The 27,313-nt window shown below is 42.3% G+C and overlaps 2 protein-coding genes and 1 long non-coding RNA gene across 3 annotated transcripts; 2 read left to right on the top strand and 1 right to left on the bottom strand.

Annotated features, from left to right (window-relative positions):
• Positions 1 to 1,289: 1,289 nt before the first annotated feature.
• Positions 1,290 to 10,397, top strand: LOC127293470 (phospholipase D zeta 1). Its single transcript, XM_051323104.2, has 20 exons — positions 1,290 to 1,729; positions 2,447 to 2,548; positions 2,921 to 3,039; positions 3,204 to 3,345; positions 3,500 to 3,667; positions 3,756 to 3,929; positions 4,429 to 4,668; positions 4,754 to 4,870; positions 5,510 to 5,649; positions 5,733 to 5,882; positions 5,993 to 6,149; positions 6,223 to 6,762; positions 7,549 to 7,659; positions 7,849 to 7,995; positions 8,071 to 8,268; positions 8,422 to 8,523; positions 8,819 to 8,950; positions 9,444 to 9,509; positions 9,720 to 9,781; positions 9,906 to 10,397. Exons 1-20 carry the CDS (start codon positions 1,490 to 1,492, stop codon positions 10,162 to 10,164), a joined length of 3,366 nt encoding a protein of 1,121 aa, XP_051179064.1. The 5' UTR covers positions 1,290 to 1,489; the 3' UTR covers positions 10,165 to 10,397.
• Positions 10,398 to 13,658: 3,261 nt separating this feature from the next.
• LOC127293471 (uncharacterized) lies at positions 13,659 to 19,119 on the bottom strand. The gene is made up of 7 exons (XM_051323105.2): positions 18,662 to 19,119; positions 18,170 to 18,367; positions 17,764 to 18,036; positions 16,305 to 16,407; positions 16,121 to 16,239; positions 15,176 to 15,352; positions 13,659 to 14,595 (listed from the first exon to the last, which is right to left on the bottom strand). Exons 1-7 carry the CDS (start codon positions 18,953 to 18,955, stop codon positions 13,846 to 13,848), a joined length of 1,914 nt encoding a protein of 637 aa, XP_051179065.1. The 5' UTR covers positions 18,956 to 19,119; the 3' UTR covers positions 13,659 to 13,845.
• A 6,048-nt stretch (positions 19,120 to 25,167) lies between these two features.
• Positions 25,168 to 25,502, top strand: LOC127293473 (uncharacterized). Its single transcript, XR_007845861.1, has 2 exons — positions 25,168 to 25,246; positions 25,412 to 25,502. It is a non-coding gene; the product is annotated as an uncharacterized lncRNA (long non-coding RNA).
• The last annotated feature ends 1,811 nt before the right edge of the window (positions 25,503 to 27,313 follow it).

The following is a 27,313-nucleotide window of genomic DNA, read 5'->3' as shown; positions in this document are numbered from 1 at the left end:
GTCGTTGGTGGTCGTTTTGCACTAAAATGCACCCGAAACGCACGTACCGCGCTGCCACAATTGGCAAATTTTTGTTTAAAATGCACCCGAAACGAAGCGTACCGCGCTACCACAATTGGCAAGTTTTTTGTTTAAGATGCACACTGAAGTACAAGTTTGTGTACCACGGATGCAATTACCTTAATAATTAAATATTAAGTTGGAGATCTGGAAATCCTATCATGATTTCAGTTTAACTTTAAATTAAAACCACGACAAGCGTTTTTGAGTAGTATACATCTGTACTAAGATGGACTAGATAAAAGCCATCACTGTAGTAAAAAAAAACGAGTGGAACTAGCGCCTGGATTTTTGTACCATGATGGCTTCTACTTGCCCATGGAACATACTACGCACTCAGTAGCACGGCTCTCCTGAGCTACCCATTGTTGCTATGGTTTATTTGAATCTTCATTATCATAAGCCAAAAAAGATTTAGTCGAGCCACGACGCCAGTTCTTTTTTTGATGGCGAAAGTTTGTAAAAGAAACAGACTTACATACACACATAAGAGAATCCGGTACCTTGTGCTGATTTTATCGGCATCAATTGTAAATCTGAAAAACCAGCATATATTATCTTTTATGGCTCGTCTGATTCGTGTGATTGTTGAAAGATTTATGTAGGATTGAGATCCTATGAAAATTATCTCAGAAGAATCATGTAGTGTAAATTTTATAAGAAATAAGCATTAGGTTAGACCTCACAATTTTCCCCTCCCTAGTGTGGCCGCCAACTCCTACCTCCTCACACACACTTGACGCCACCGCCACTCGCGCCTAGCACGTCGCTAGGGATTTGGTCAGAAGAGACGGAATTAGGGGTTTCCCCCTCTCTAGTCACGTGGCCTGCCCTTTTGCAAAGTGGAATGAAGTTAGGGGGTTTTGCAAAACTCGCAACGGTCGAGCTCGCGACCTTTTCCAGCGTGGCACTGTCAAATGTCGTTTTGTGGTTGTTTTGCATTAAAATGCACCCGGAATCGCACATACCGCGCTACCACAATTGGCAAGTGTTTGTATAAAATGCATCCGAAGTAGTACAAAATTATGTACCGCGGATGCAATTACCTTACAATTAAACAAAGTCGGAGATCTTGAAATCCTAGGAGGATGTAGAAGTGCAAACACACATCCCACACTTGCCATGTAGGAGTAGGAGGGTGAGCCCGCTGGCCCACCAGCCAACCGGAAACGAGTGGGGTAAAAGCTAAACACGTCCATATGCCCATCCATGCACTTCCGACTCCGAGCCGAGCAGTCCTGAATACCGACCTCGACGCAGGCAGATCATGAGAGCACAAAAGAAAGAAAGAAAATCCCAAATCTGTCTTTGCGACAACCATCGTCAGTCGGTCACCTCTTACCTTCCATCAGATTCCTGTTCCTGCTTCGCGTTCCGCACCTCAACTCCCAACAGAAACACCGTGCGGAAATCGCACTAGGATTCTTCTATGAACAGGGAGCAGCCCGAGGAGGAGGAGGAGGACCTGCATCACGCCCAAAGGTACGTGCGGATGCCGCCCGAGCCGGAGCCGGGCCCGGAGGCCTCGTCGGCGTCCTTCCGGCTGCCGGACTCCGCGCGGGTGTTCGACGAGCTGCCGCGCGCCAGGATCGTCGCGGTCTCGCGCCCAGACGCCGGGGACATCACGCCCATGCTGCTCTCATACACCGTCGAGGTCCAGTACAAGCAGGTCCGTCCGTGCGCTCCTCCTCCTCCTCTTCAGATTCGAGGCCTTGTTTCCGACCCTGTGGATGTCTATCGCTGCGTGCGTGATTCGGTGCTATGGGGTTGGATTGGGCGGCGTCCATTGTGCCGGGCATTATTATTATTATTTTTCTATTAACAGATGTGATGTGCTGGGCATTGTTGTTGGTGCCCAGTAGAATTAATTATCTCCTCAATTGCCTGCCTCTTCGGTGATCTGTTTCTTCGATGCCTGCGCGGTACCACTCGGAGTGGAATCCCCTGGCTTAAGGTTCGGGGATTCTCTACTTACAAGTGCTCCAAACGCAGGACCCAAAAGTGGGCTGCATTATGCTGTGTTGTCGTTGGCACATTGCAATAATGTCAGTGGGCAATACAGCGATTGCACGGATGGGTGTCCGTTTCCTTGAATTCTGGTCTGAATTCCACCGGTTTCATGCAAATGCTTGCAAACTCTCCGCATTCAGGCCTCCATCGTTAGATTCCATGCTTATGAGATTCAGCTTTTTTTTTGTCCTTCATGGGCAATTGTAAGGCCGACATAATTCAGAATGCCTTGAACGGGTATATAGTTGGATGTTAATGTAATAATGTGGGTATTGTTCTTGTTTTTTTTGCTCATGAACATGGTTTCTAACCATGTCTAACCAATGTTATATTATCTTTATGTGCCATTCTGTAATTTAACTTGTTCTTCTATCAGTTTAGGTGGCCCCTATACAAGAAGGCTTCACAGGTTCTATATCTCCATTTTACGTTGAAGAGACGTGCATTTCTTGAAGAATTCCATGAGAAGCAGGAACAGGTTGGTCAAGTAACAATCAAGATTAATTTGAGCTGTAGCTACTTTATCCGTCTTTTATGGTGAAGCGTTTTATGCTGTAATTCAACATCACAGCCGTTTTAAAACATTTACGAAATAAATGTACAAAAACAACAGAAAATTTTAGAATTGCCTCTGATTTACTGTTTCACACTTCCTTGTCCATGTTTTGCAATTTTTTCACTTACTTCGGCAAGCAAACGAAGATTTGTTCCAAAAATGGCATTCCATGCCTGCGTGAAAATATGCATTCTAAACACAAGCGTTTCTTCTCATATTTCCACTGCCTGTATTTGACTGCCAGTTTATACCCGCATGACACTGAAGAATTCCTTCTCTTCTTTGTTACTGAAGGTCAAAGAATGGCTTCAAAATCTGGGAATAGGTGAGCATATGCCAGTTGTGCATGATGATGAAGAAGCAGATGATGTGCATGTTCTTCCCCACCATGATGATCACTCTGCCAAAGCTAGGTAAATTGCTGTCCTTATTAATGATATTGGCCTCAGTGGACTAAGGAAAATATGGACACTTCAATGATAGTCTTTGCAAACATTGTGCTGAGGTGTTTGGAGTAGATACCCATAAGTTTGCGTAAGCATATTTTCATTACAAGATATCTTAAACTATGGTGCAGAAATGTTCCCTCAAGTGCTGTTCTGCCTGTCATTCGACCAGCGCTTGGTCGTCAGCAGTCCATTTCTGATCGTGCAAAGGTTGCCATGCAAGAATATCTGAACCATTTCTTAGGGAATTTGGATATTGTCAACCTACGAGAGGTACCCAGAGGCATTTGTGTTGGTAGTTTTATATCCTGTCTATTTTGGTTGAAATAGTGAAATCTATACATCACGATGACATTGTGTATCTCAACTGTTTAGACTCAATCCTGCTGCTGCTTGTTCTCGACCATAATATCTTTTAAAAATGCAGGTTTGCAAATTTTTGGAAGTCTCTCTGTTATCGTTTTTGCCAGAGTATGGCCCTAAGCTAAAGGAAGATTATGTTACAGTTGGACACTTGCCAAAAATTGACACAAATAGTACAGAGGGATGCTGTTCATCTAGCTGTTTTCGTTTCTGCAGTAGTAGCTGGCAAAAGGTACTTAGCAGTATGGTATAATTTTATTCACATATTGCCATGATTCCATCCTTGTATTTGAGCTGGGAAGTTGAACACTTATTAATAGGTCTGGGCTGTACTGAAGCCAGGATTCTTGGCTTTGCTCCAAGATCCTTTTGATCCAAAGCTGCTGGATATAATTATCTTTGATGTGTCACATCACCTGGCTAGAAATGGAGATGGTCAAATCACTCTAGCAAAGGAGATCAAAGAACGCAATCCATTGCATTTTGGATTTGAGGTACCTCTTTCCCTTTTATAAACGTACAACAGCTTTACAGCTCCCTCAGTGGAAGACCCAATATAATAACAAAAAAGGTCAAGTGCTTATCTGATATTGCCTTCCATTTTTCTATGGCAAGCAACATAGTGTACAAAATAGACAAGTTATCGATCTTTTCAGTCTGATTTTGGTAACACTGTTCCTTGTAGACTGAAAACTGTAGATTGCATTTATTTTGATATTGCATTTATGTAGCTCAAATATAATACTACCTCTGTCTATTTTTAGATGTCCAAAGTTTGTCTAAATTCGAATGTATCTGGACACTCTAGTGCATAGATACATCCGAATTTAGACGAACCTTCCGACATCTATTGATGGACGGAGGGAGTATAAAAAAGGTCAAGGATATCTGATATTGCCTTCTATTTTTCTATGGGAAGCAACATAGTGGTACAAAATAGACAAGGCATCGGTCTTTTCAGTCTGATTTTGCTAACACTGTTCCTTGTGGAAGGTATCTTCTGGGGGGAGGACAATGAAATTGAGAACAAGAAGTTCTGCCAAAGTAAAAGATTGGGTAGCTGCAATAAATGCTGCTCGGCGCCTTCCAGAGGGGTGGTGTCACCCTCATCGTTTTGGTTCATTTGCACCACCTAGGGGCTTGACTGAAGATGGTAGTACCGTACAATGGTTTATAGATGGGCAATCAGCATTTGACGCTATTGCTTCTTCCATTGAGCAAGCCAAATCAGAGGTCAGTTTTTCATCAATTTCATTGTGGTTTCTGCAGAAAATTGTATTGTTGGCATGTCATGTAAAATAAATTAAATTTAGTGCAGATATTTATTACTGATTGGTGGCTCTGCCCAGAATTGTACCTTCGACGCCCTTTCCAGTATCATGGGTCTTCCAGGCTTGATATTCTTCTGGAATCGAGGGCAAAGCGAGGTGTACAGGTAATTATTGTTTTACAGTGTTTTGTATCAGATAAAGTGTTAGAACTTTGTCGCTGTATGCCCTTTGTGTCTAGACTGTAGAGTACTGAGTTAAGAGAGAAGGGTGACAGTACAAGCAAGATACCTTCCTCTCACCATCTCTGCTATTGGGATCACTCTTCTGGTCAATTATCTGGTCGCAATGCACGGAATGACATGGCTTTTTGCACTTTCTGGAACATGTGTGGGAGCAAGAGGTCTGATGCAGTTATTGTGGCTAGTATAGGCCCACTCCCAGTAAGACAGGAGGAAGGAGGGCCAATATTGGCGGGTGTCACTTTTACAGTCTGTTAGTTTCTTATAAGAAAGTAGGTATCTGGTGGCATACATGTAATAAGTAATTATTAGGTGTCAAATCGGGGATTGCAAAGCCTATACCATGGCATAGAGGGGATTTTAAGATGTGAAAATGGCCACATCTGTAAAAAAGAAAAAAAACGTAATACTGCACACTGAACAGTGTTTGCTTGTAGTTATCTCCTATGTAAGTAGTCAATGTTTACTACTGCGTTAGCACAAATTAGTTTCTAATTTTTGTCAGTATTCAGTTTTACCAAATATAAATTTGACTAATAAATGTAGTATTGTTTGTTTTTGCAGATTTACATTCTTCTATACAAGGAAGTTTCTCTTGCATTGAAAATTAACAGCATGTACAGTAAACAAAGGCTGCTTAACATTCATGAAAATGTTAAAGTTCTGCGCTACCCTGATCATTTCTCAACTGGCATATACTTATGGTACTATGAAAAGCTTAGACTTGCTATCTGTTTGTAGGAGTTGATTAAATTCTTACATTTCAACTCTTTTATATGTCTTTAAGGTCCCACCATGAGAAAATTGTTATTGTTGACAATCAAGTTTGCTACATCGGAGGTCTTGATTTATGCTTTGGCCGTTATGATACCCCTGAGCACAAAGTTGTGGATTTCCCTCCTTCAACGTGGCCAGGAAAGGATTATTACAACCCGAGGTAATTTCTTGCGCTGATTGTATTTTTAGCTTTGATTTAAGCATAAGTTTTCTGTAAGGTCTTTGGGTTTGTTTCTCATTCTTATTGTTGTTGCTTTTACCCTGTTTTAGAGAATCAGAGCCGAATTCTTGGGAGGACACAATGAAAGATGAGCTTGATCGTACTAAGTACCCTCGCATGCCCTGGCATGATGTTCAGTGTGCTGTTTATGGTCCAGCATGTCGAGATGTAGCAAGACATTTTGTTCAGCGCTGGAACTATGCAAAGGTCGGTTTGATGACTATATAAATAGTTTGCAACCCTATATTTTTTGGAACTTGATGATTCCACTTTTATGCAGAGGAATAAAGCACCAAACGAGCAGGCAATTCCCTTACTTATGCCTCATCATCATATGGTAATTCCCCATTACATGGGCAATAGCAAAGACACAAATTGTGAGACAGAGAGTAAACAAACTCAAGATAAAGATATCAAAGTGAGGAGGCAAAGCACCTTGACTGCACCAGCATCATACCAGGACATTCCGTTGCTCTTGCCTCAAGAGCCTGATCACCTGGATTTGCGTAATGGCGATCTAGGCCTGAAGTTAGACATCAATCATGGTCATTTAGATCACCCAAATCAAACCAATTTCAAGCAGCCACTGTCAAACCGAAAGGCGAAACAAGATCTTTGTTCTCAGGATTTACAGATGAAAGGTTTTGTGGACAATCTTGGCTCTCCTGAGGTTTCAGTTGTTATACATCATAATAACACATCTAAAGCAAATGTACGCCACATAGACAAGGAGTGGTGGGAGACACAGGAGAGAGGAAGCCAGGTTGCCTCTGTGCTTGATGTAGGAGAGGTTGGTCCTCAAGCAACTTGCCGTTGTCAGGTCAGTTCATGCTAGTTGCAACGAAGAATTGATCAATTTAATAATTTATCAATTCCTACCATGTTTTACCTTATAGATTATTTTTTGTTCACAAATTTATCCATGGAAGACTGTCTTCTTACCGCATGCAGCTCAGAATTATTCACCATGATATTATCACTTCAAGAAGTAACGTTCAAAAGGAAGAAGCTTAACTGTTTATCCAAAAATAATATTTTTCATTAGTAACCGCATATTAGATAGGAATAAATTGGCTGGCTACTTTTGTGTCTGTTTGGGGGCATATGGCGGTATTATAGCTTGATTTAACAACATATAAACACCATAATCAAGACATGTATATACTTTCCACTTGGTATGAGAGGAACAGTATAGTCTTGCAGTTAGAGGTTCGTGATTTTGTGTCAGTTGCCCATGGCATCATAGCCGAAGCTTAGCGTTCATAGAATGCTTACGACTGCAGGTTGCTAGATGTCCATTCTGTGCTTTGTTGGGTTTGTGTGGGCTTTTTTTCATTGGGCTCAGAAGACTCATGGCTTAAAACCTTGTAATTACACTTAGGGGCATGCAAGTACAGTTTGAGCTCAACCCGCCAGAACCGTTAGTTCATTTCTTTGTACTAGGTCCGTAGGTCAAGTTGCAGTTTGTGAAGGAAAATAAACTAGCTGATTTATCGTTGTTTTGTACAGGTTGACCTCATACCGTACTTGCACACCCCTAATTACACTCTGTTTTTCTGCTTAATGAAAAGATGTAAGCTTTTGTGTGTCCTCTCCTTTGATTCAGGTTATTAGAAGTGTTGGTCCATGGTCGGCTGGAACAACTCAAATTGAAGGAAGCATTCACAACGCCTATTTTTCTCTCATTGAGAAGGCAGAACATTTTGTATATATTGAGGTGTTGTATATCTTCTGCTTTTTCTCTTATTATTTTATTTTGAAATGTTCAAAATTTCAAATAATAATTGATTGGGTGTATTATGGTCATAAGTTTGAGAATCTATGGAGTACTGAAATTCCAACATGCACATAATTACAGTTCATACTCGCGCCATTTTTCTGAACTTCTTTCTGCTGGTCTTTGCAGAATCAATTTTTCATATCAGGTCTTTCAGGAGATGACACAATTAAAAACCGAGTATTAGAGGCATTATACAGAAGGATACTTAGAGCAGAAAAGGAGAAAAGGTGCTTTCGGGTTATCATCGTCATACCACTTTTACCTGGTTTTCAGGTAATGTGCCGTGTAGCAATTACTGATTTTTCTTAATGTTTTCTCTTGGCTACTTGTTTATATATTTAATTACAGGGAGGTATTGATGATGGTGGCGCTGCATCTGTGAGGGCAATTATGCATTGGCAATACCGGACTATTTGTAGAGGGTCTAATTCAATACTTAAGAATCTATATGATGTAGTTGGCTCAAAAGCACATGATTATATCTCGTTTTATGGGCTTAGAGCACATGGTAGACTAGGTGATGGAGGGCCCTTGGTCACCAATCAGGTAAAGAAGCACCTCAATTAATGAACCATGTTTTCTATTCAGAAGTCTTCTGTTACCTTCCTAGGTCCTGGCTATAGGCTAATGATCAATTTTCTTCCTCCCCCTTTCTAGTTTTTTCTCTTCTTTGTTTTGCTAACAATCTGAATGCTGCAGATATATGTACACAGTAAGTTGATGATCATTGATGATCGCATGACACTGATTGGCTCAGCAAATATAAACGATAGAAGCTTGCTTGGATCAAGGGATTCTGAGGTATGGCTTAATTATAATTCTGCATGCTTGTATGTTTGCATATTACTCAAATGCTATTTTGAGTAAAGTATAGAAGGGATCCTATCAGTTTAGTCCTAAAGTTCTGCAATATATAATGCGTGCCTTACACTACATGCAGAACTACTAGTTTCCTGAATAGAGAATTATCTTTCCGAAGATTACCCTTTTTCTTGGTCAGCTGCAAATAGTCAAATATTAAGTGACATGCTTAGTGGGTTAGGTTACTTGGGTAATCTGCTCTGAACCTCTTCTTGACTTTACAATGTTTTATTAGATTGGTATGATTATTGAAGATAAAGAGATGGTCAGTTCAACAATGGATGGAAGTCCTTGGGAAGCTGGGAAGTTCTCTCTTAGCTTGCGCCTTTCTCTGTGGGCAGAACACCTTGGTCTTCATGCAGGAGAGGTTTGGACACTATCGTCAGTCAACTTAATCACGATGTGATACTTGAGTCTACAATAAAGATATAAGCAGTTGGATGGGCGAAAAGCAAGACTTATAGCCTGTGTTTTTGTCTTTGTTTGTTGTACTAGTTTGTGTGACATCTGAGTCTTGTTCAAATGCCGAAGCGCTGAAGTGGAAACTTTTGCTTCATTTTTTCTCTCATATATATGCACCATCCTAACTAGTATTTTGCCAAATCGTAATATGCTTGAACCTGTGATCTCAATTTTTTCTATTATATCAGACTTAAGTGAACATAATTGATGAGCGGTTCCATATGAAGGAAACTTTTATGTTTTGAGTTTTGATGAGTGGTTTCAATAATTGATACTGGTTACATATAAAGGAAGCTTTTATGTTTTCAGTTTTGATGAGTGGTTCCTCACTTTGTGGTGCATGTGGAAAACAGAGCCGTGAAAGTCTCATTCTGCTCATTGTTTGTTCTCACCAACAGGTTAATCAAATCATGGATCCTGTGGCTGATTCGACATACAAAAACATCTGGACGGCGACTGCTAAGGTCAGTGAAATGGATATATTGTATCTTTAAGTACTAGTTTGCTCTGTACTAACCTCTCAAGTCTCAACCTGGGAACCCTGTGAATGTTACTAGGAGTATTTGTTTTTTAATCATTGCACTGTTATTCCTGAACGTTGCGACCTTCAACAGCTGAGAATTTTCCATCCAATGATCTACTCACAGCATGTCTAACAAATTGTTACATGACAGGCGAACACTGCCATCTACCAAGATGTCTTCTTGTGTGTTCCCAATGATCACATCCACTCCAGGTAAAACGAATGAAGGAAATATTTCCTAGTTTAGTTGCTATTATTTCTTGAACGAAAATTTGGGTGGCATTTTGACTGAAATGTCTATTATTTGGTCGCTGATATGATGTACGGCCTCTTGCAGGGCCCAGTTTCGGCAAAGCCTTGCTCACCGGAAGGAGAAAATTGGCCACACGACCATCGACCTAGGTGTTGCCCTTGAGAAAGCGGAAATCATCCAGGAAGATGGGGACATGGTAGTGGTAGGAACCGACCCCGCAGGGAGACTGCAGGCCGTCAGAGGCAACCTAGTTTCCTTCCCTTTGGAGTTCATGTGCCAAGAGGACTTGAGGCCATTCTTCAGTGAGAGCGAGTACTATACGTCCCCACAAGTTTTCCATTAGCTTTTACGATTTTTTTAGATGCATTAGCTTCTCCTTGGACAAAAGTATATTTCATAGGATCTTAGGCTTGTTACAGGTGTTCCACAACTGTACATGTGCATCATGTCTATAATAAGAAAATAGGAAGAGAAAGCCAGACGAAGAATTAGATTTCCAAATCGATGTATGTATAGACAACTATTATCGGAATGAATGTTATATACCTTTCAATTCATTTTTGCCGGTGCAAAAGAGATGACACTTGCGTAAAGCAAATGATGTGGATAAATGATGCTGAAATTTGTCCAGGTTTCTTCTTTGGAACCTCAAGTCCTACAAGTTTTGTTTGTTAACTTCATGTAACCTTTATTATCATGTAAAATGGTTAAATCCTTAACTACAATTCGTTGAAGTCCTCTAACCAAACCTGACATTGATCCCTGTAAACCGATCTAGCTAGTGCGTGGAATTTATTTGCCTCACGCGGGCTGTGATTACAGGTATTCTTAGTGAACATTGAAGTCAATTGGTTATTTACCCAAAAGTTCATCAGCCTTGGATCATCTACCCAAAGTTGATTGCATCTTGATTAATTACCCATCAAAAGGCTAATTGTGTTTATGATCTACCCAGAAGGGGTTTTGTGTAAACTGAACAAATTGCCCTTTAATTGGTCATGAAAATGATTACTTTGGGGCTAGTCTGATGTAGTCGTTGTTTGTACTACAGCCTGGGGAATACATGAGGCAGTCTGGGTCCACGTGCGGTGGTATTTCTCAACCACAGACGTCTTTTATCGCAGAAGCTTTTTATCTTGCCATTTTTTTTCTTCGCTCGATTGCAGAAAACCAAAACCTGGTTAAATCAATGCGCACGACAGAGTTTGACTGTAAACCTGAAGGAATGCACACGACTGCACAAGCAAATGTATTTTAACTTCATTATGGTGCGAGCCAACGTGAACTTAAGCTGCTGATCCAAGTAAGCAATGGAATCATGTGTTGGGATAAGTGTACATCACAAAAAAAATTAAAATATAATCAAGTTCACACATCACAAAACGTCTGAAGAACAACAAGTTTTAATCTGTTCTCCTCTTCTTCCTAGGAGTAATCTTCTTCACAGTTTGTGTCTTTACTTTTGTCGGAGTCCTTGCTGGAGATGTTGTGGGCGCTAGCTGGGATTCCCCATCTCCAAAAAGAGTGGATTGGCTTCAAAAAGCAGGAAAATGTCACAAATAATATGAAGGCTACAGAAAAGATGAGTTGGCAATGCAATATATCACCTTCTTGTAACACGTCTAGGGCTTATTGATGGTTGAGCAGATGTATACGTCCTCGTAGGTGTAAAAGGACTATGTGCAGCTTGGCTATAAAAATAGGATAAGATGTCACAAAATTCATGCATGCTTAAAATGACACGACCGTGTTGCCTGTAACATCAATATTTGTGCCATGAGCACTTGTGCCATCAACACTTGTGCCATCAGCAGTTTTATCCATTGGTCGCTCATCCTCGTCCCTCATACCAATAAAGGTGAACAGATGATCCTCGGCCACAGGAACATTAAATCCAGCATCATCATTTTCTTCAATGACAAGACTCGACCAGTCCACGGTCCCAAAGCCTGTTGTCGATCCATTAGCATCATTGTCTCCAACATTGTCATTCGCATCCGACATGTCCTAAGCAACACAAAAGATTTCAAAAGAAAGAAAGACTAACTGTTGTTTTATGTGCTGATAGTACATATGATCCATTTAAACGCAGCCCTAAATTAGATCTTCATGTATGTGGAAATATGCATGCACGTGTGAGATGGCATTTATATGAATGCATGCAACTTTCCACGGTTTTGCTGCATCTGATCACAAGCAAGTATATGGCTTCCATGATTCTTCAAACAATACGAATCAGTTCCTCAACTACCACGGATTGTAGAACACTAATCAAGTGCCCGCTTACCCTGTGTACTGACGGACCAACAAATTTTTGGAGGCGCTGGTCTGGCCGTACAACAACATTAGACGGATCCAACATTAGAAATAGCAGAAGTAAGATGCAATCGGGACATACAGGCCTACGGCAGCGATCCGTATGATTGAAGGTCGGACGGCGTCGAACTGCGTCGGACGTACGACATCGGACTGCGTCGGACGGCTGCAAGGCGCCTCTCTCAATGGGGGACTCCCAGGTGATTCATCAGCCGCCGGGAATGGCCTTGAGTGGAGGCGCACGTATGTTGATCGAGGAGGGTTTCAATCTTATCGATCAGAGCTTACCCGTGACCTGTCCGTGACAACTCTAATTCGGGTCCTGTTATAATTATACTTTTTACTTTAAAGTCCTTGTTAGGTAATTAGCCAAGGTGCAATCAACTTTGGGTAGATGATCCAAGGCTGATGAACTTTTGGGTAATCCTGATAGTGGGCCAAGTCCTGGTTCATCAGGCCCATTTAGCTACAAGCTGCACACGCCGACTCACACAGCCCAGATGTTAGTGCATTCGGTAGCAAAACGTTTAGTCCCACCTCGGCAAGCGATGGAGGAGCGACGGAGTGAGTGCGCTATAAGAAGAGGTCGGGGTGCGGCATTGGAAAAGTTAACCCGGCCCTGCGGGGGGTGAGAGGCGACTCGTTGATGATCGTATAGTGACTGACGTGTCGCGCCGACACCCGTATACCGAACACGTTTGCCAAGGTGCGAGCGATGTCCCGCCCCTACTTTGGGCGGGCTCGCGCGCCAATTTTTGCAAGGCCCTGTCCAACGGGGCCTACATGACACCAATACATGTCGAAAAACATTTAGTAAATCATTGGGGATTTTTGCACATTTTTGAGTTCCAAAATTCTAAATCCGACTTACATTTCTGATTTGAATTTTCAGCATTCATATACCATGGAGAACACAGTTATAAAACCAACATCACAGTTATAAAACCAACATGATGACATAAGACTAGCCACAATGGAGGAATATTATAAATATATCATGCCATGTTAGCAAAAATCTGATGCGGCACACCAATTAATGTATTAATGTGGTGAGAGATGAGAGTGATATCATAATATGAGAGATGATACTGTATCATAGCACGTAAAATTAGAAAACTTAATATCAAACACATCTTGTACAACAATTTGCATTGAGATTCTACAAAACATTAAATATGATGATATTATGATACTATCTTATGATACTATGCATTGTGGGGGTAGTATCATAAATTAGTATCATGTGCATGATACTAGTGTATGATACTTCCCATTGTGATAGTCTAACAGCTACTCACATGCTTTAAGTCAAAATTTATTAATTTAACCAACTCTCTAAATTAATAATTTATGATACTAAATTAATACTGACATGTAGTTTAATAGATTTATCCTGACATGTAATACACTGTAGTAATTTGATGTCACGGATGTTGTTATTTATGTACAGTACGAATTTAGTCAAATATAAAAATGTCTTTTAGATAAAGAAAACGTACGCTTATTACTGGACAGAGGGAGTAGGATGTCAAATGACTAATATCATATTCCTTTACAATTTGCATATCCACTCACACAACCCTAACTAAAATCTATTTGCACGGATCAGGACATCTTATCTGTTGTATATTTGCACTGCCAAATAATCGCTAACGGCAGCTAAACAGAAAAGGAAACTATTTTACACTTGATGTATAAGTCAACCCAGCTATTCTACTGTAGAATCTGCACACAAGTTGTCATCATTGTTTGCAAACTTCTCAATCAATATTTCCATAATTTTCTTGTACATTGGCATATAATGGTCATTGATCATGGTATTAGACAGTCGGATCTTGCTGTAGAGATGTCTCGGTGTTTCGTATATTCCAACAGTGCACTCGTCAGCCACAACAGGATCATCCGGACCAGCATCGGGAGGAGGCATCGCAACCATGTGCATGATTCTACCAGGGGGGTAGAATTGCTGCCTCTCCAAGCTATCTGATGAGAACGACTGCCTATCCTCTACATTCATTAGGACAGCACATTCCTCCTCCATTATTTCCTTGGCAGCAGCTGCCTCTTCCTCCCGGGTCTGTGCTTCCACTTCAGCCAGCCGATCCCGGTCCTTCTCAAACTCAAACCACAACTCGCCTTCGGTTATTTCTTCTTCCGTATGCTCCCTAGAGGTTTCATGGTCACTCAGAAGAGCCTCTTCTTCTGTTTCCTCATGAACTGAAATACTAGTTGCACTATACTGCAGCTCCTCCACGACCTCGGTGCCATGTTGTTCTACAACAAAAGACTCTGAATCCACTGTACTTGTAACATGAGTTTCTGCAGTCATTTCATCCTTGGGACTTGCAGCTACTACACTAACAGCTCGTCGGCGTGCACCCATGCATGACCATGAAGACAGTGCTGACCGACTTCTAGCAACAGCCTGTGCAACAGTCTGTGCTTGTTTCATCACAACCTGCATCGAATTATACATCAACAAGGTTGCAGTGACTCTTTGTCATTTGGTGCATAAAACATTTATAGATATTACTCCCTCCGTTCCTTTCTATAGTGCCTATAGATTTTTGGTATTTGTTTCAGAACATAAGGTTTGTAGCTTGGCTTTTTTTCAATTACCCCCTCCCCCGTTCAGCTCCCACACACTATGCGTGAGAAAAAATCCATACAAAATTGGAAACAATTAATTGAGATTCCTAATGCATGGCCCAACGATTCCTTAAAATTAGGCAGCAATGTTTTACTTTCCTTAATTGAAGTTGGCTGCACATATATGGATAATCAACAAGACAGATTTGTGGGATTTGTTATGGTAAGTTAGGAAGATATTAGGCAGAAGGCTATCACGGAATACATTAAATACTTAAATGGTATCCTTAAGCACTTCTAGCTATTTAGTTGAAGCAGCCAATCAGAATTCAAATTGTGTAATAGAGAATGCTTAACATGGTAGTAGAAATCTAATAGGGAATGTGGTGCACGGTATTAATTCATCTACAAATTACAGCTTAACAGCTTTTAGAGTTTAGATATGTTACCAGGGTTTTGCTTGAAACAGGTCGAAGCAGTGCCCCAGCACCAGCGACCCTGGCTCTAGCACCAGAGAAAGATTGCAGACGAGTTCCTAAAGCAGTAGCAGACCGGTAAACGACATTTAGGAAGCGTGTCTGCTGTATTTGATCCCTCAGATCATTCAACCATGAAGATGCTGTTACCTGTATAAGGGATAAGATGTGTGAAGAGAAGGATTAGAGGCAGTGAAATCCATAGCTGCTAAATTTTGCAAAATGAGATCATCATAGTGTATTTTCCCCATTTCTGCGATGTATGTCAAACAAACCATAATATAACAAGCAGACCGCGAATAATAATACTATAGCATGCATGAAAACACCATTAGCACAGGGGCTACCAGGCCCTGGGCTGCACTTGACAAACCTACAGTAGCCCTACATAGCATCTCCCGATTCACACAGCCCACTGACACTCCCGAATCTCAGCATCTCGGTCACAGGGTGATGAAGAGGATCTCGCCTTTGCCCAAGGAAGGCCACATCTTCAGAGTCTTATGAGGCATTGCCATCCTGCCCAGGATCTTCGAAGTCTTAGCAACACGCCCACAACTGCTGGGCTGTGCCAACACCACCTCACAGTTTCAAGCTAGGGATTTTTAAGCATTTAATTTAGTGTGGGTTTGACATGTAAGATATTAACCTTTAAAAAATAAAAGTCTAGTTTTGCCTTGTTTTTAATTTTTATGTTGACTAGGGATTTAGAGATGCAACACAAGTACAACATATGAAATAAAATGAAGAGGTTGTGATCTCTTTCTGAAGTCCAAAGAAGATTGTCCACAAACAGTACAAACTGAAGGTAGTATAACAACAGCTCGAGTTGATGGCTAGTTTTAGAAGGTTAGAATTCCACCTAGAACGAGAATTAACATGGAGAGGAATAGTAAATCATACAAATAATGGAGCTACCTCAGAACGAAGATCATCAATAGATGTAGTAGATACTGTAGGAACCAGATCAGCACCATTGACAATAGTCGTTACAAAGTGCTTGCCTGATTCTGCTAACTCCCATGTCATGCATGAAGCTGACAACAAAAATTCAACTGTTACCAAATTGTGTACTAAATTTAAATGCATACAGTAGACATACCAGGCGCAAATGCAACACAAGTTGTTGTGGAGAACTCGGTGTGTTCTCTCAGGATGTAGGTCAGTAATGCAGCAGTGCCACCACCCAATGAATGGCCAACAATCTAACAAAAAAAAGACAATAAAACAATTATATAGTTGAGGATGTTTTATTTAAACAAAGTGACATGAAAATTTACACCATCCACCACATATCTATGTGTGTTTCGAAGCCAAGGATACAAGACTTAATCAGCTAATTGACAGGTGCATTGCTATGCTCACAGGCTGGGAACAACATACTCATCAGAAGGAGGGGAACTGTCATTCATTAACTTAGTCCTGTTTGAAGTATCTATGTTTTACTTTTACACCACTAAATTATTACTCTCAATTGAATAAAGTTCAATCGTGATATAGCTAGACCTTACAAGGGCTTTCTTGTTGAAGGGCAACTAATTTGTTCCAAAGGTATTCTTTGCGGGTAACTGGGGATATGCTCCCAACTCTCAATCTAGCGCAAGATCAGCACTATGAAATGGGTTCAAAACTATTGTAAGGTCATCACTATAAAATACTTGGGGGGAGGGGCAGGGATTCTGGTTAAATTCAAATAGAAAAAAAAAAGCTGTTCACAGTTGCATTCTTGCGTCATTCATAAAAACACTCTTCCCGAGTTTTCTACTTCTCAATTTCTGAAATTGCAGGACCGAGCTGCTGCTCAGTTGGTTAGTTCGTGGAGGTGGCAAGCAGTCCAACTACGCGAAAAGAACCAGCAACAAGCCAGCGAATGCTGGGTTCTACATGGTGGTGCCCAGGTTAAAAATTGTTTCTCTATTAAGTAAATAAATAAACAAGGAATTTTCTGGTACCAATTTGTCCAGATTTATAAGCTTGTTGTCATTTGGGAGGCAATATGTTCAGAATAAAGAAGGCATCCCTAAGCACAATAGGCATATGCAGTATCCACATATGTATGACTGGGTCTAGATAAATAGTTCCTCAAATGTGAGTTTTAGATTTTTCCTGCTGCCTTTGATTCCCATGGAACCTTGATATTTTTCTGTAAACTACTCTCTTTATTATTATATTTCAGTACACATGTTTCCTACTGTCCTGAACACAATAATAACACAAGTACACACGTACACAACCAGGTATTAAGGATTTGGGTTTTCTTATTTTGCTACAGATCAAATAGGCAGGCATCTTATACATGGAAATAGAGTACTTGGAACGCCAGATTCAATTAATTTGCATGCTAAATAAATATCTATGATGAATATTTTGCTTCTGAAGTCTTCCAATGCCAACATAAAAACCAACAGTAAACTGACTAATGTTGTTACATAACCAACAAAAGAATTATTGGGAGGCCAATGTTTTTAATACTAGTAAGATAGCATTCTGAGATAGGATCAAACTAAGTATGACTTAAGTTCTGAAACTATAACTAGAAGTGAGAAGTAAGAAATTTGCACCTTTATTTGGTACTCTGGGCATTGACTGAGTGCTTGAAGGAGGCATGGTGTTATACCTCTTGCAATCCAGCGCGCTGCAGCAACCATTCCACAGTGTGCATACCCTAAGACTAACTTGCTGACACCACCTTCGTCTAATAATGAGTGGTGAAATGGTACTACAGCACCACTAGCAGCAGTCAATGTGTCTTTCATGCTATGGGTGCCTCGAATCAAAACAAGAAAGGATTTGGTGCACTCATCACGTAGAATTGTATGAGCAGGCTTTAAAATCTGTAAGACTGGAGCAAGTTAGGAATTGAGAAATATACCAAGCAATTATGTTCCTGTAACAAGATAACCAGTGGAAACTAATCACATCTTAATAAATGGAGAGAAGAACAAAATACTACCAATACTTACTTACCCCCGCCTTAGGTTCCTCAATGAAAACATCCTCTTGGGAAAATCCAGCTAATTCCAAGAAGAGTGGGAATGACTTCTTAGAGAAAAGAAAACACAAGTCAATTAAACGTCGCAGAATAATCAACTCTTCCATGACTTCAGGTCCTTTAAGTTCAATGCAATCACTTCCAGCATATACACTGGCCACATGTAAATTGCCCTGAAAAAGAAACGATGAACCATTTGTTGGATTACACGCGAAAGGCATGGATATTTTTTTCTGGGGTCAAAGGGGAAAATCTAGTGCTGATCAATCGCTAGAAGCCGCTATTCGAATCTCCTCATACCAGCAACGCAGCACGCAACATCGGAGACGTAATTACAGCGAAAGAAATCCCCCATTTCGGATCCAGAACACAAGGTTGTGACCACATTTTAAAAAACTTGAACCACGGCAATCGTATCGGATCCGAGCAGCAAGGTGCCGGTGGCTGGTTAGGTAGGGCGGTCTCACCTGGCGTCGCATGAGGTACTTGATCCCGAAGGCGAGGTCCCCGATTGGCCACTTCCCGAGCGTCTCCGCGTAGGTGAATCGCAGCGTCTCGGCGAGCGTTCCCACCGCCTCGATCCACGTCGCAGGCGGCTGCGCCGGGCGCCGGACCGCACGCCCCCTCCGCCGCTTCCCCCCTCCGCCCGCGCCCCCGCCCGGGCTGCCGGCGGAGTCCTCATGCTGCGCCAGCCGGCGGCTCAGCACGAAGTAGAGCAACATGGCCGCGCCCAACGCCGTGGCCATCGTCGCCGTCCCCATGGCGGCGAACCCCTGGATGGATCTCAACGCTGCGAGGCGAGGGGGGCCTTTCCGCCACACCCAAGGTACTTTTAGGGGCTAAAGTGCAAATATTTGCCTTCGGTTTCTTCCCCGCGTTGCAGATGTGATGAACTGATGATGATGACGGTTGACCGGTTTGGTTTGGTGTGGTTGGGTTGGGTTTGCTCGCCGCGTCTTCTCCTTGCTTGCTAGGTCTTTTTCTGCTCTACCCGAGCCTCGTATTAATAGTCGTTATAATAATTGTGGGTTGGATATATGCTTTGAAGATAAATAAGAAGTTTGGAAGCCATGATTTCCTTTCATTTATAGCATTAATATTCATTTCATTTACATTGTAATTTCAGAAATGAACATTTATTTGGTTGCCACAAGAATTGTAAATGACAATAGAATTCAATATTGAATTTGTAAATGGCTTCCATGGAGAAAGACGAATGACAAGTCGTGTTTACCCATTGCATCATTTTGCTGGATTTCCTAAATGAAATAACTGCCTAATTCTGTGGCAACCAAACAGCCCATCTATGGAATTCCAAAATGAATTCCAGGATTTCAGGCCCAAATAATGGATACCAAACGACTTCTAAGAGATATCCGCTATTATTTCTTTTTAAAGGCAGCAATGCACTATTTCTCTAGGAGCATGTGCATAGTATTTTAGAACGTTTTTATAGGGAAAAACTAAAACTTAGGACCATGGAGGACGGGTGAATCTTGGGCTTGTCGGCGAGAGGGCTCTGTTTCTCTGATTTTAGGGTGAAAGTTTGGTGTGGCGGCGTTAGGGTGGTGGTGGCGGCAGTGTCTTCTCCAATAAATTCTCCCTAGCTTTAGCCCCATCTCGGTGGCGACATTGAGAAGTTCGTGGGAGTGGTGTGGTTCTCGAGGAGTGTTGTGGGTATACTTTATGGGTGTATCAACAGCGTGGCCTAGATCCGGCAAGCCCGGGTGGCCCATAGACGGTGACGGTGGCATGTGGCCCATCGGGCGGCCCAGTTGCTGTAGATCAAGATGGATGAAGTCCAACCCAGGTAACAGGAGCCGGATCTCAACCGACCTATGAAGATAGTCGGATCCGTGAAGGCCCATGAAGTATCCGGATCCAATATGGCGCATAAGGAAAGGTGGATCCTTGATGTGCACGGCAATGTAATATTCTGTAGTTAGGCATCTTGTATTCCGGCTAGGACTCCCCATGTAACCCTAGATTCGGACGTCTTTATAAGCCGGATCCTGGGAGCCCTAGAGGCACAACCATAACTCATTGTAACAACGCGAAAGCGCCTGGATAATTCCAAACAAGCAGCAGTAGGCCCTGTCATCGTGTAGGTGTTCTGAAGCTGGGTAAATCGCGTACCACCGTCCCGACGACTCTCCGCCCAATGGCCCCTACTTCTTCTTCCCTCCATGAGGATCCCTCCTCTGGAGTACCGTCGAATAGGCAACGACAGTTGGCGTCCACCATGGGGCCAGCGGCATCTAGAGGCCGGAACCGGGAGGGTTCCGTCATGGGAAGCTACGACGACTCCATCGTTGTGGGACGTGTTCTTTACGACTGGAACTTTCCGATCGTCTATCAGGACGAGTGCTGGATTCCGGCTAAGACCGACCCCGTCAAGCTCTCCATCATCCCAATCGGCGACATTCACATCTTCATCGACGAGATCGTCGACTCCGACGGAAACTGGTAAGTCACGCTGACGCGACCGCCGATGAGCTGGACGCTGTCGCGAAAATCCGATCTGAGACGCAGGAACTTCCTAAGGAAGATTCCGCCTTGGATCTGGAAATTTCAAAACCGACCCAATCCGCCCCTGAGCAGGAAATTACGGTGGAAGACCAATGCAGATCCGCCTGGATCTCCCAGGTGTTAGATAAGCAAAGGTGCCACTTCGTGCACTTCCTCGCACACACCGCAGGAACCGCCTCTCCCGAGGAAGGAGCCGGACCCATGCAGGTTGAGGCTACCGGAGACAGCGATGCTCCGGATCAGCAGGATGATCACGGAGACAGCAACGTTCCGGATCAACAAGAGGATGCCGGAGACAAGGAGGAATCAATCCTGGGCAATCTAAGCCCAACCTCAGACGATGTTTCCACCATGAACACAGAAAAGTACAATCGCGCTATGAAGGAGTTGGAAGATGAGGAGGCAACCGAAGCAGAATCCGCTCTGCCTAAGCAGGTCCTTGCTACCATAACTGGGCTAGATCAGGAAGCTGACAAAGAAGCAACTCCGACCGATGTCGGACTCTTAGGCCCGTCCACTTCGGAGACTCCGCCTTCGCGTTCACGCTACCGCGTCGCGTCGGATTCCGGAGAGGGGCATATCTCCGGGCATAGGGGAAACTTGTCCGCAGAAGAGCTCGTCGAACAAGCAGGCCGGGGTGCTATCGTGCACTCGGAAATCCTCAACAAACCAATAATTCTGGATGATGTTGCAGATCCTGAAGCTCTAGAAGCAAAGATAAAGGAGATGCTGGCCACAGCCAAAGTATTTGCCAACACCGCAGCAGCAATGCTAGAGGAGAGGCAAGAAGCAGAAGAAGTGATGGAAAGTTTCCTCAACAGAGAACGCGAAGCCACAAAATGTTTGGCAGAAGCTAAGAAACTCCGAGCACAATGGGAAACCATGATGGCAGATGCTGGTAAGGAAGCAGATAGAATCCGCCGGGAGGCCATTGGCCCCCGAAAGATCAACTTTGCAACCCCCACAAACTAGCAGCCACTCGCCACTCCAAAGGACAATATGAAGAAAGCCGCGGAGATCTTGGCCAAGCAAGATGAGGAAGTCGACATCGCACACCTCCGCACACTGGTAGCTTCGGAGCAATGAAGCAACAGAGTAAGGCAGACACTTCGCGTAGGTTGGAATCCAACCCGGAATTGTGTGTATCCACAGCGCAGAAGGACACCTCCGGAAGGTAGCATCGTGACGATGAATCGCGCACCGAATCCATGGAGCATAGAAGAAGAACCAGAGAACATCCAAATTAAATCCCGGTACCCTCAAAAACACCTCCGACGGATCCAAGGAAGGGAAAGGATCCGATGTACACTGGAAGGGACAAGTACCGGAACCCATCACCTCCGCCGCGGCCCCAGCCACCTCCTCTGCCTCCTCCCCGCCGTAGTCCAGTCGAAAACACCAGACTCCATGGGCCTGGCGGAATCAACTCCGTGACAACGTGGTTCCTCAGAGGAATCGGAACACGGAGCGTGCGCCGGAACCTCGTTGGAGCCGGAATGAAGAACGTGAGCCTGAGCCCCGCAGAAGCTGGAATGATGGAGGCGACCGCCATCATGGGGAAGCTAGCCACCGAAGCCGGAGCCAGCCGCGTGAAGGACGCGGTGAATCTGAAGGCGGAAGCAAAAGGTCCCACGGGCCCCTCGTAGATCTCCCTCCCCACCACCCAGTGGAGGAGGTGGAGGCGGAGGCGAAGGCCGGAGATCTCGATCCCGTTCAAAATCTCCCTGCAACAGCCCACGCGACGCAAGGGAACGTCCCAACGAGTAGAGATCTGAATACATTGGCCCAAAATGCTTTGGCAGGATGATCTGAGAGGAGCCCTTTCCAAAAGGCTTGAACCTTAAGCTACCCGGAAATCTGAAGCACTATGATGGCAGCGAAAGGCCCGATACCTGGATCGAAGACTACTTAAATGCAGTAAGCTTCACTGGAGGGAACCAGAGAATAGCCTGTCGCATGCTTCAGTTGTACCTTACTGGTCCAGCTCGTACCTGGCTCGGCGACCTCCCGGAGAACTCCATCTTTTGTTGGTTCGACATGAAAATCGCCTTCGAAAAACACTTCAGGGGCACCTACAAGAGACCTGCTACAATAAGCGACCTGCAAGCATGTATCCAGAAAAAGGCTAAACTGTAACACCCCAACTTTTGCAACCTTGATTGGTTGTCCTTATTGCAAAAATTGGGGGGAACAAAAACTTTTTCCATAGACTAATTAAGATGAATTGCCTTGATCTGTTTGTTATGATGAATTGCCTTGATCTGTTGGTAGATGAATTATCTTGATTTTCTTGTGAGTTTTGTCTTGAGCTACCTCATAGAACAACACCCCTGGTGGTTAAACAAGCAACTCACCAAATAAAACACATGTGTGGCTTAGGAAGAATTGTTTTCCTTTTTACTACATCAAACCTCTCTCTTGATGACAACATGGGTGTGCCATCTTAATTTTCCTCTTTGTGGTACAAGATAGCTCAATCATACTTAATTCAAAACTTGGGATCATCTACCCCTAGCTACATCCCTCTCTTATACCCACTCATCCTTGTTGGTTTTGAGGCCATGTCGACCATCTGTGTTGACAAGCTTAAAATGTCCAGACTTTGGCAGTTAATTTCTAAGCAACCACAACTGTTATTGGTAGCCTCAATGCATGGATCCCATCTATGCAACACCCTCTTCAACCTCCACGTCTTGCATGTCTCAGTCAATCCTTGCAGCTCATATATTCAACTCGATCTTGTATCCTATTCAATGATTCAACACTAGATCACATCCTTCGATTTTACCGCTTGTTTTTAATCCAAGTTTAATCTTCACAAAACCAAGAGTGGAAATGATGGGTACATTTTGTAGCCACCATCTACCCTTGAGAACACTTCTCCCTAAATTAAGTTTCCTCTCTCCTAAAATCTTATTGATTTTCCTTCTCTAGTTTTGATCACAAAACTACTTCTAGTTTTGTTAAATCTTTTCAAGATATTTCTTTAAAGAAAACAAGAAACTGAAATGGGTTTTGTTTTTCATACCATTTCTACCAAGCACTGATTTCTAAAACATTACTCTCTATTTTGCTTTGTTTTTAACAAAAGGCTTGTTTATGGTACCTATATCATTTCTTGTTTACTTTAAAATTGAGAAAACTCTACTTTACTTGAGAAAGTAAGTAGAATATTTTGAACTCCTATGTTCCAACTAGTTTTCACCCAACATCTTCAAGATTCCATTTCACTTGAGTTCATTCCCAATTGTCTCTATACAATTGAGGTGTGTCCCATACCTTTCAACTAAACTCTTTTCAAATGGCAACTCTTGCACATCTCTCGATCCACCACATTGTATTCCCTCATTCTCCAATTCTTGATCATGTAGATGATCATTTGATACTTTCAAATCACTTCCCAATTGACCTCTTATTTGAAGAGCAACTTATATTTCCTCGTACCTATCTCACCCCTCTATTCTCTTCCATCATCATTCTTGACCTCATGAATTGATGTCACCATATTCATCATTGTTATTGTATCATTATATCCATCACTATCCTTCTAAACCTTAGACTCTTTACCACTTGAAGGAACCAATTTTCTTTGCATAACACAAGTGGTGTCGTGTGTCTTGCTTAGGCACTTGGGTACCATGTGTCTCATCTTGTTTGGAATGGCCAAGTCTCAAAATCTTGTGGCGGCCATCTCCAAAATAGCTTGCACATGAAAACTTGTACACCCCCATCACCATCACGCTCTTCCTCCATCTCTAGCTATTTTATATTTTCCTACACATCATCTAAGCCACCATCTCGGCAAGGAATTATGTAGCTCCTCCATGATCTACATGCATGATGGGAACTCCCTTTTGATGACTCATTTTTGCATGACATAAGAATGGATCCGGCCATTGTATGTGCATGCAAATTTCGGCCAGCCCTCTTTTCCTCACTTCCTTCCTCCACAAGTCTTACCTCCCAACTACCCCAATCACTAAATGGGCAGCCACCCACCATAGCCAATGAAAAAAAGGAGGCAGCCACCCCTCTCCCTCTATAAATTGGCCCTAGCCGGCCACCACCTCCCCTTTGGCTTCATTTCCTTCACTCTCCACTCCCTCACACTCTCCTCCTGCCCTCCACCACGAAATGCTGCTGCCCCTTGCTCCCATGGCCGGCCATGGCCATGGAAAGCCACCAAGATGGAGCTCCCCTCCTTCCCCAAGCTTCCCCTCACCATGAGAGCATCCCTCTCACTCTCTTCTCCCCTAATCTTTGATGAGTCCAGCTCACTTTCTCCTTTCTCCTCTCACTAGATTGGATCTTGATGCAGGTGCATGTTGGTCCAAGCATGGAGAAGGTTGAGCTATCCTCAGATCTGAAGTTCTAGAGCAAAGTTCGTCCAAAACCTTGCAGTAATTTCTGTATCTTGCTGTTTCAGATTCTGGTACGAACTTGTAAAGTTCCGCAGATAGGTATTGAAAAGATCTACAACTTGGCGTTGGTCTCATCCTCAAATTCGTTACGGATTTTGCATGGTAAATAAAGTTCTGCAAACATGCAGAATCACTGTTTGTTAGATTTCTTCCGTTTTACAAAACCTTTTTGAGCAAACTCAACTGTGGGTGAAAGCCCTCTCCAGTACCTTCATTTTGGCGTTGGTTTCACTTCGAATGACCTCCTGAAATTGAAATGGTTCACAGATCAAGATCTGGTCAGATCTGACTTTGTCGAATTAAACCAGGAGCCTGGAGACGAATTTTTGAATGAAAACAATTGGGTAAGAACCACCTATTCAATACCTTTCAGATGCAGCTGACCTCATATTTTTATGATTTGTGTATGATTTTTGATGAATTAAACTTGTTCTGTGTGTTCTGCAGGCATGGCTGTTAACTTTTAAATCATCAAAAATCCATTTTTGAACCTAATTGTGTGATTCCAATTCGGTAGGATTACTGAATGTTTTCTTAATCATCTCAAACAAGTTTCAAACATTTATCTGTTGTGTAAATCCAGAGAGGAAGAAAATGGTACAGACATGCATTAAACTTGTAAATCCATTTGTGAGAGTTTCAGAAACAATTTGAACCCAAATCCAATTGTGTATGCATCTCTGTTTAATTACCTTTCAAATGAAAGTGGCCCCATATTTTTAGGATTTTTCTATGATTTATGGCTTACAGATCTTGTTTTCAGACAAATCGATTCAAGGAAATTCCTAAAATTGTAGGTTTAATATTTTTGGGTGATTCCAATTGGGTTAGTCTTGTATTAGTACTGGCTATCTAGGAAAAATATTATTAGTCTCTGTTCATACATATTTGTTGCTGTTAGTGATGTTTATGTGTGGCATGCATTGTTGAAGCAAAACTTTTCGGTTTATTTAAAACCCTTGACCAACTCTTTTTAGTAGAGGTGGGCAACCTTTGTTTTATGCTTGCAAAACAAAACCTCTGCAACCTAACTTTAGCTCTTTTGTTTTGCTTAAGTTTTCAAATGATGTGGTATATGGTTTGCTTCCTATTTTTGTATAGTGTTAAGTGAGCAAATTAAATTAGGAAAACTGTTTTCTACTTTTCCAAAAATGTTTGAAAATGTTTTGTGAATGTATTTGATGTCAAACTAATGCTCTTGTCCTCTTTATGATGTTATATACCAGGGGGTACTTAGCTTGTTCCATGGTGGTACCTAGAGAGGCAATTGCTTAGTCGTGGCACTCTCATACCTTTACTAGGTAAATAAATGGGGTTTTCTAAATTAAAAATCTTAAAGTTGTTTTGTGGTATCTATAGGTCCTTAGTATGTTATACCTTGGCTGCATGGTTAGTTGTTGATTGTTGAATGTTGTCTTGTTAATGCAATGTGATTGATTGCGTTCCTTTTATATTTTCCGGCGATAGATGCGAACAATTCCGGAGAAGAAGAAGAAGTGGAATCGGATGAGAAGATTATTTATATTGTTGGAATTCTTATATTGATGGAATTGAAGAAGTACAGGGACAAATAAGCCAAGGCAAGCCATCTTTTGATCTCTTGCTATTTATCCTTCTTGTTGTGCTCATTGCTCCATTATATACTTGGTTCCTTGTATCATGTGTGATTTTTGGTCCTCTACTCTATGCATACTTATTCCCAAAGTATGTTGAACCCCTTGTTGATGCTTTGCATACTTGCTCCCAAGTATGTGAACCCCCTTGTTGATGTTATGCATGCTTACCCTAAGCATGTATGCCCCCTTGACCATATCCATGTTGTCATCTTCTTAGTGGTATGATGATTAACATCATGACCCTTGTTTGAATCATCTTAATTATGTTGTCCCTATACATGCTTATCCTAAGTATGTATGATCCCCTTAACACCTCAATTATCATCCCCTTAGTGGTATGATGGCTAGCATCATGTCATTGTGACTCTTAGTTCCTTCATAAAACTATAGGTTGGGAACCCCCTTGGAAAAATACCTTGTTGAAAAGAATTTTTGAAAACCTTGGGTGAGTTGGACTTACCCAAGTGTATGTTTATGAAAGGAAAGGATCTTGGCAAAGATGGTTGGAAAGAAAATCTTGTTTTCGAAAAACTTTGGCGTCTAAGTATTCACC

Source organism: Lolium perenne, chromosome 3, assembly GCF_019359855.2.
Source record: "Lolium perenne isolate Kyuss_39 chromosome 3, Kyuss_2.0, whole genome shotgun sequence".
Classification (NCBI taxonomy): Eukaryota; Viridiplantae; Streptophyta; class Magnoliopsida; order Poales; family Poaceae; genus Lolium; species Lolium perenne.
The sequence above is the reverse complement of the archived record's forward strand: the minus strand, read 5'-3'. Positions and strand labels throughout refer to the sequence as shown.

Coding starts and splice junctions, on each gene's coding strand:
- LOC127293470 (XM_051323104.2), top strand. CDS start 1,490: ATGAACAGGGAGCAGCCCGAGGAGGAGGAGGAGGACCTGCATCACGCC. Junction 4,871..5,509: donor GGGCAAAGCGAGGTGTACAG/GTAATTATTGTT, acceptor TTGTTTTTGCAG/ATTTACATTCTTCTATACAA. Junction 5,650..5,732: donor TCAACTGGCATATACTTATG/GTACTATGAAAA, acceptor TATGTCTTTAAG/GTCCCACCATGAGAAAATTG.
- LOC127293471 (XM_051323105.2), bottom strand. CDS start 18,955: ATGGGGACGGCGACGATGGCCACGGCGTTGGGCGCGGCCATGTTGCTC. Junction 15,353..16,120: donor TTGATGATCTTCGTTCTGAG/GTAGCTCCATTA, acceptor TCCCTTATACAG/GTAACAGCATCTTCATGGTT. Junction 14,596..15,175: donor CTGTTTCAAGCAAAACCCTG/GTAACATATCTA, acceptor AATTCGATGCAG/GTTGTGATGAAACAAGCACA.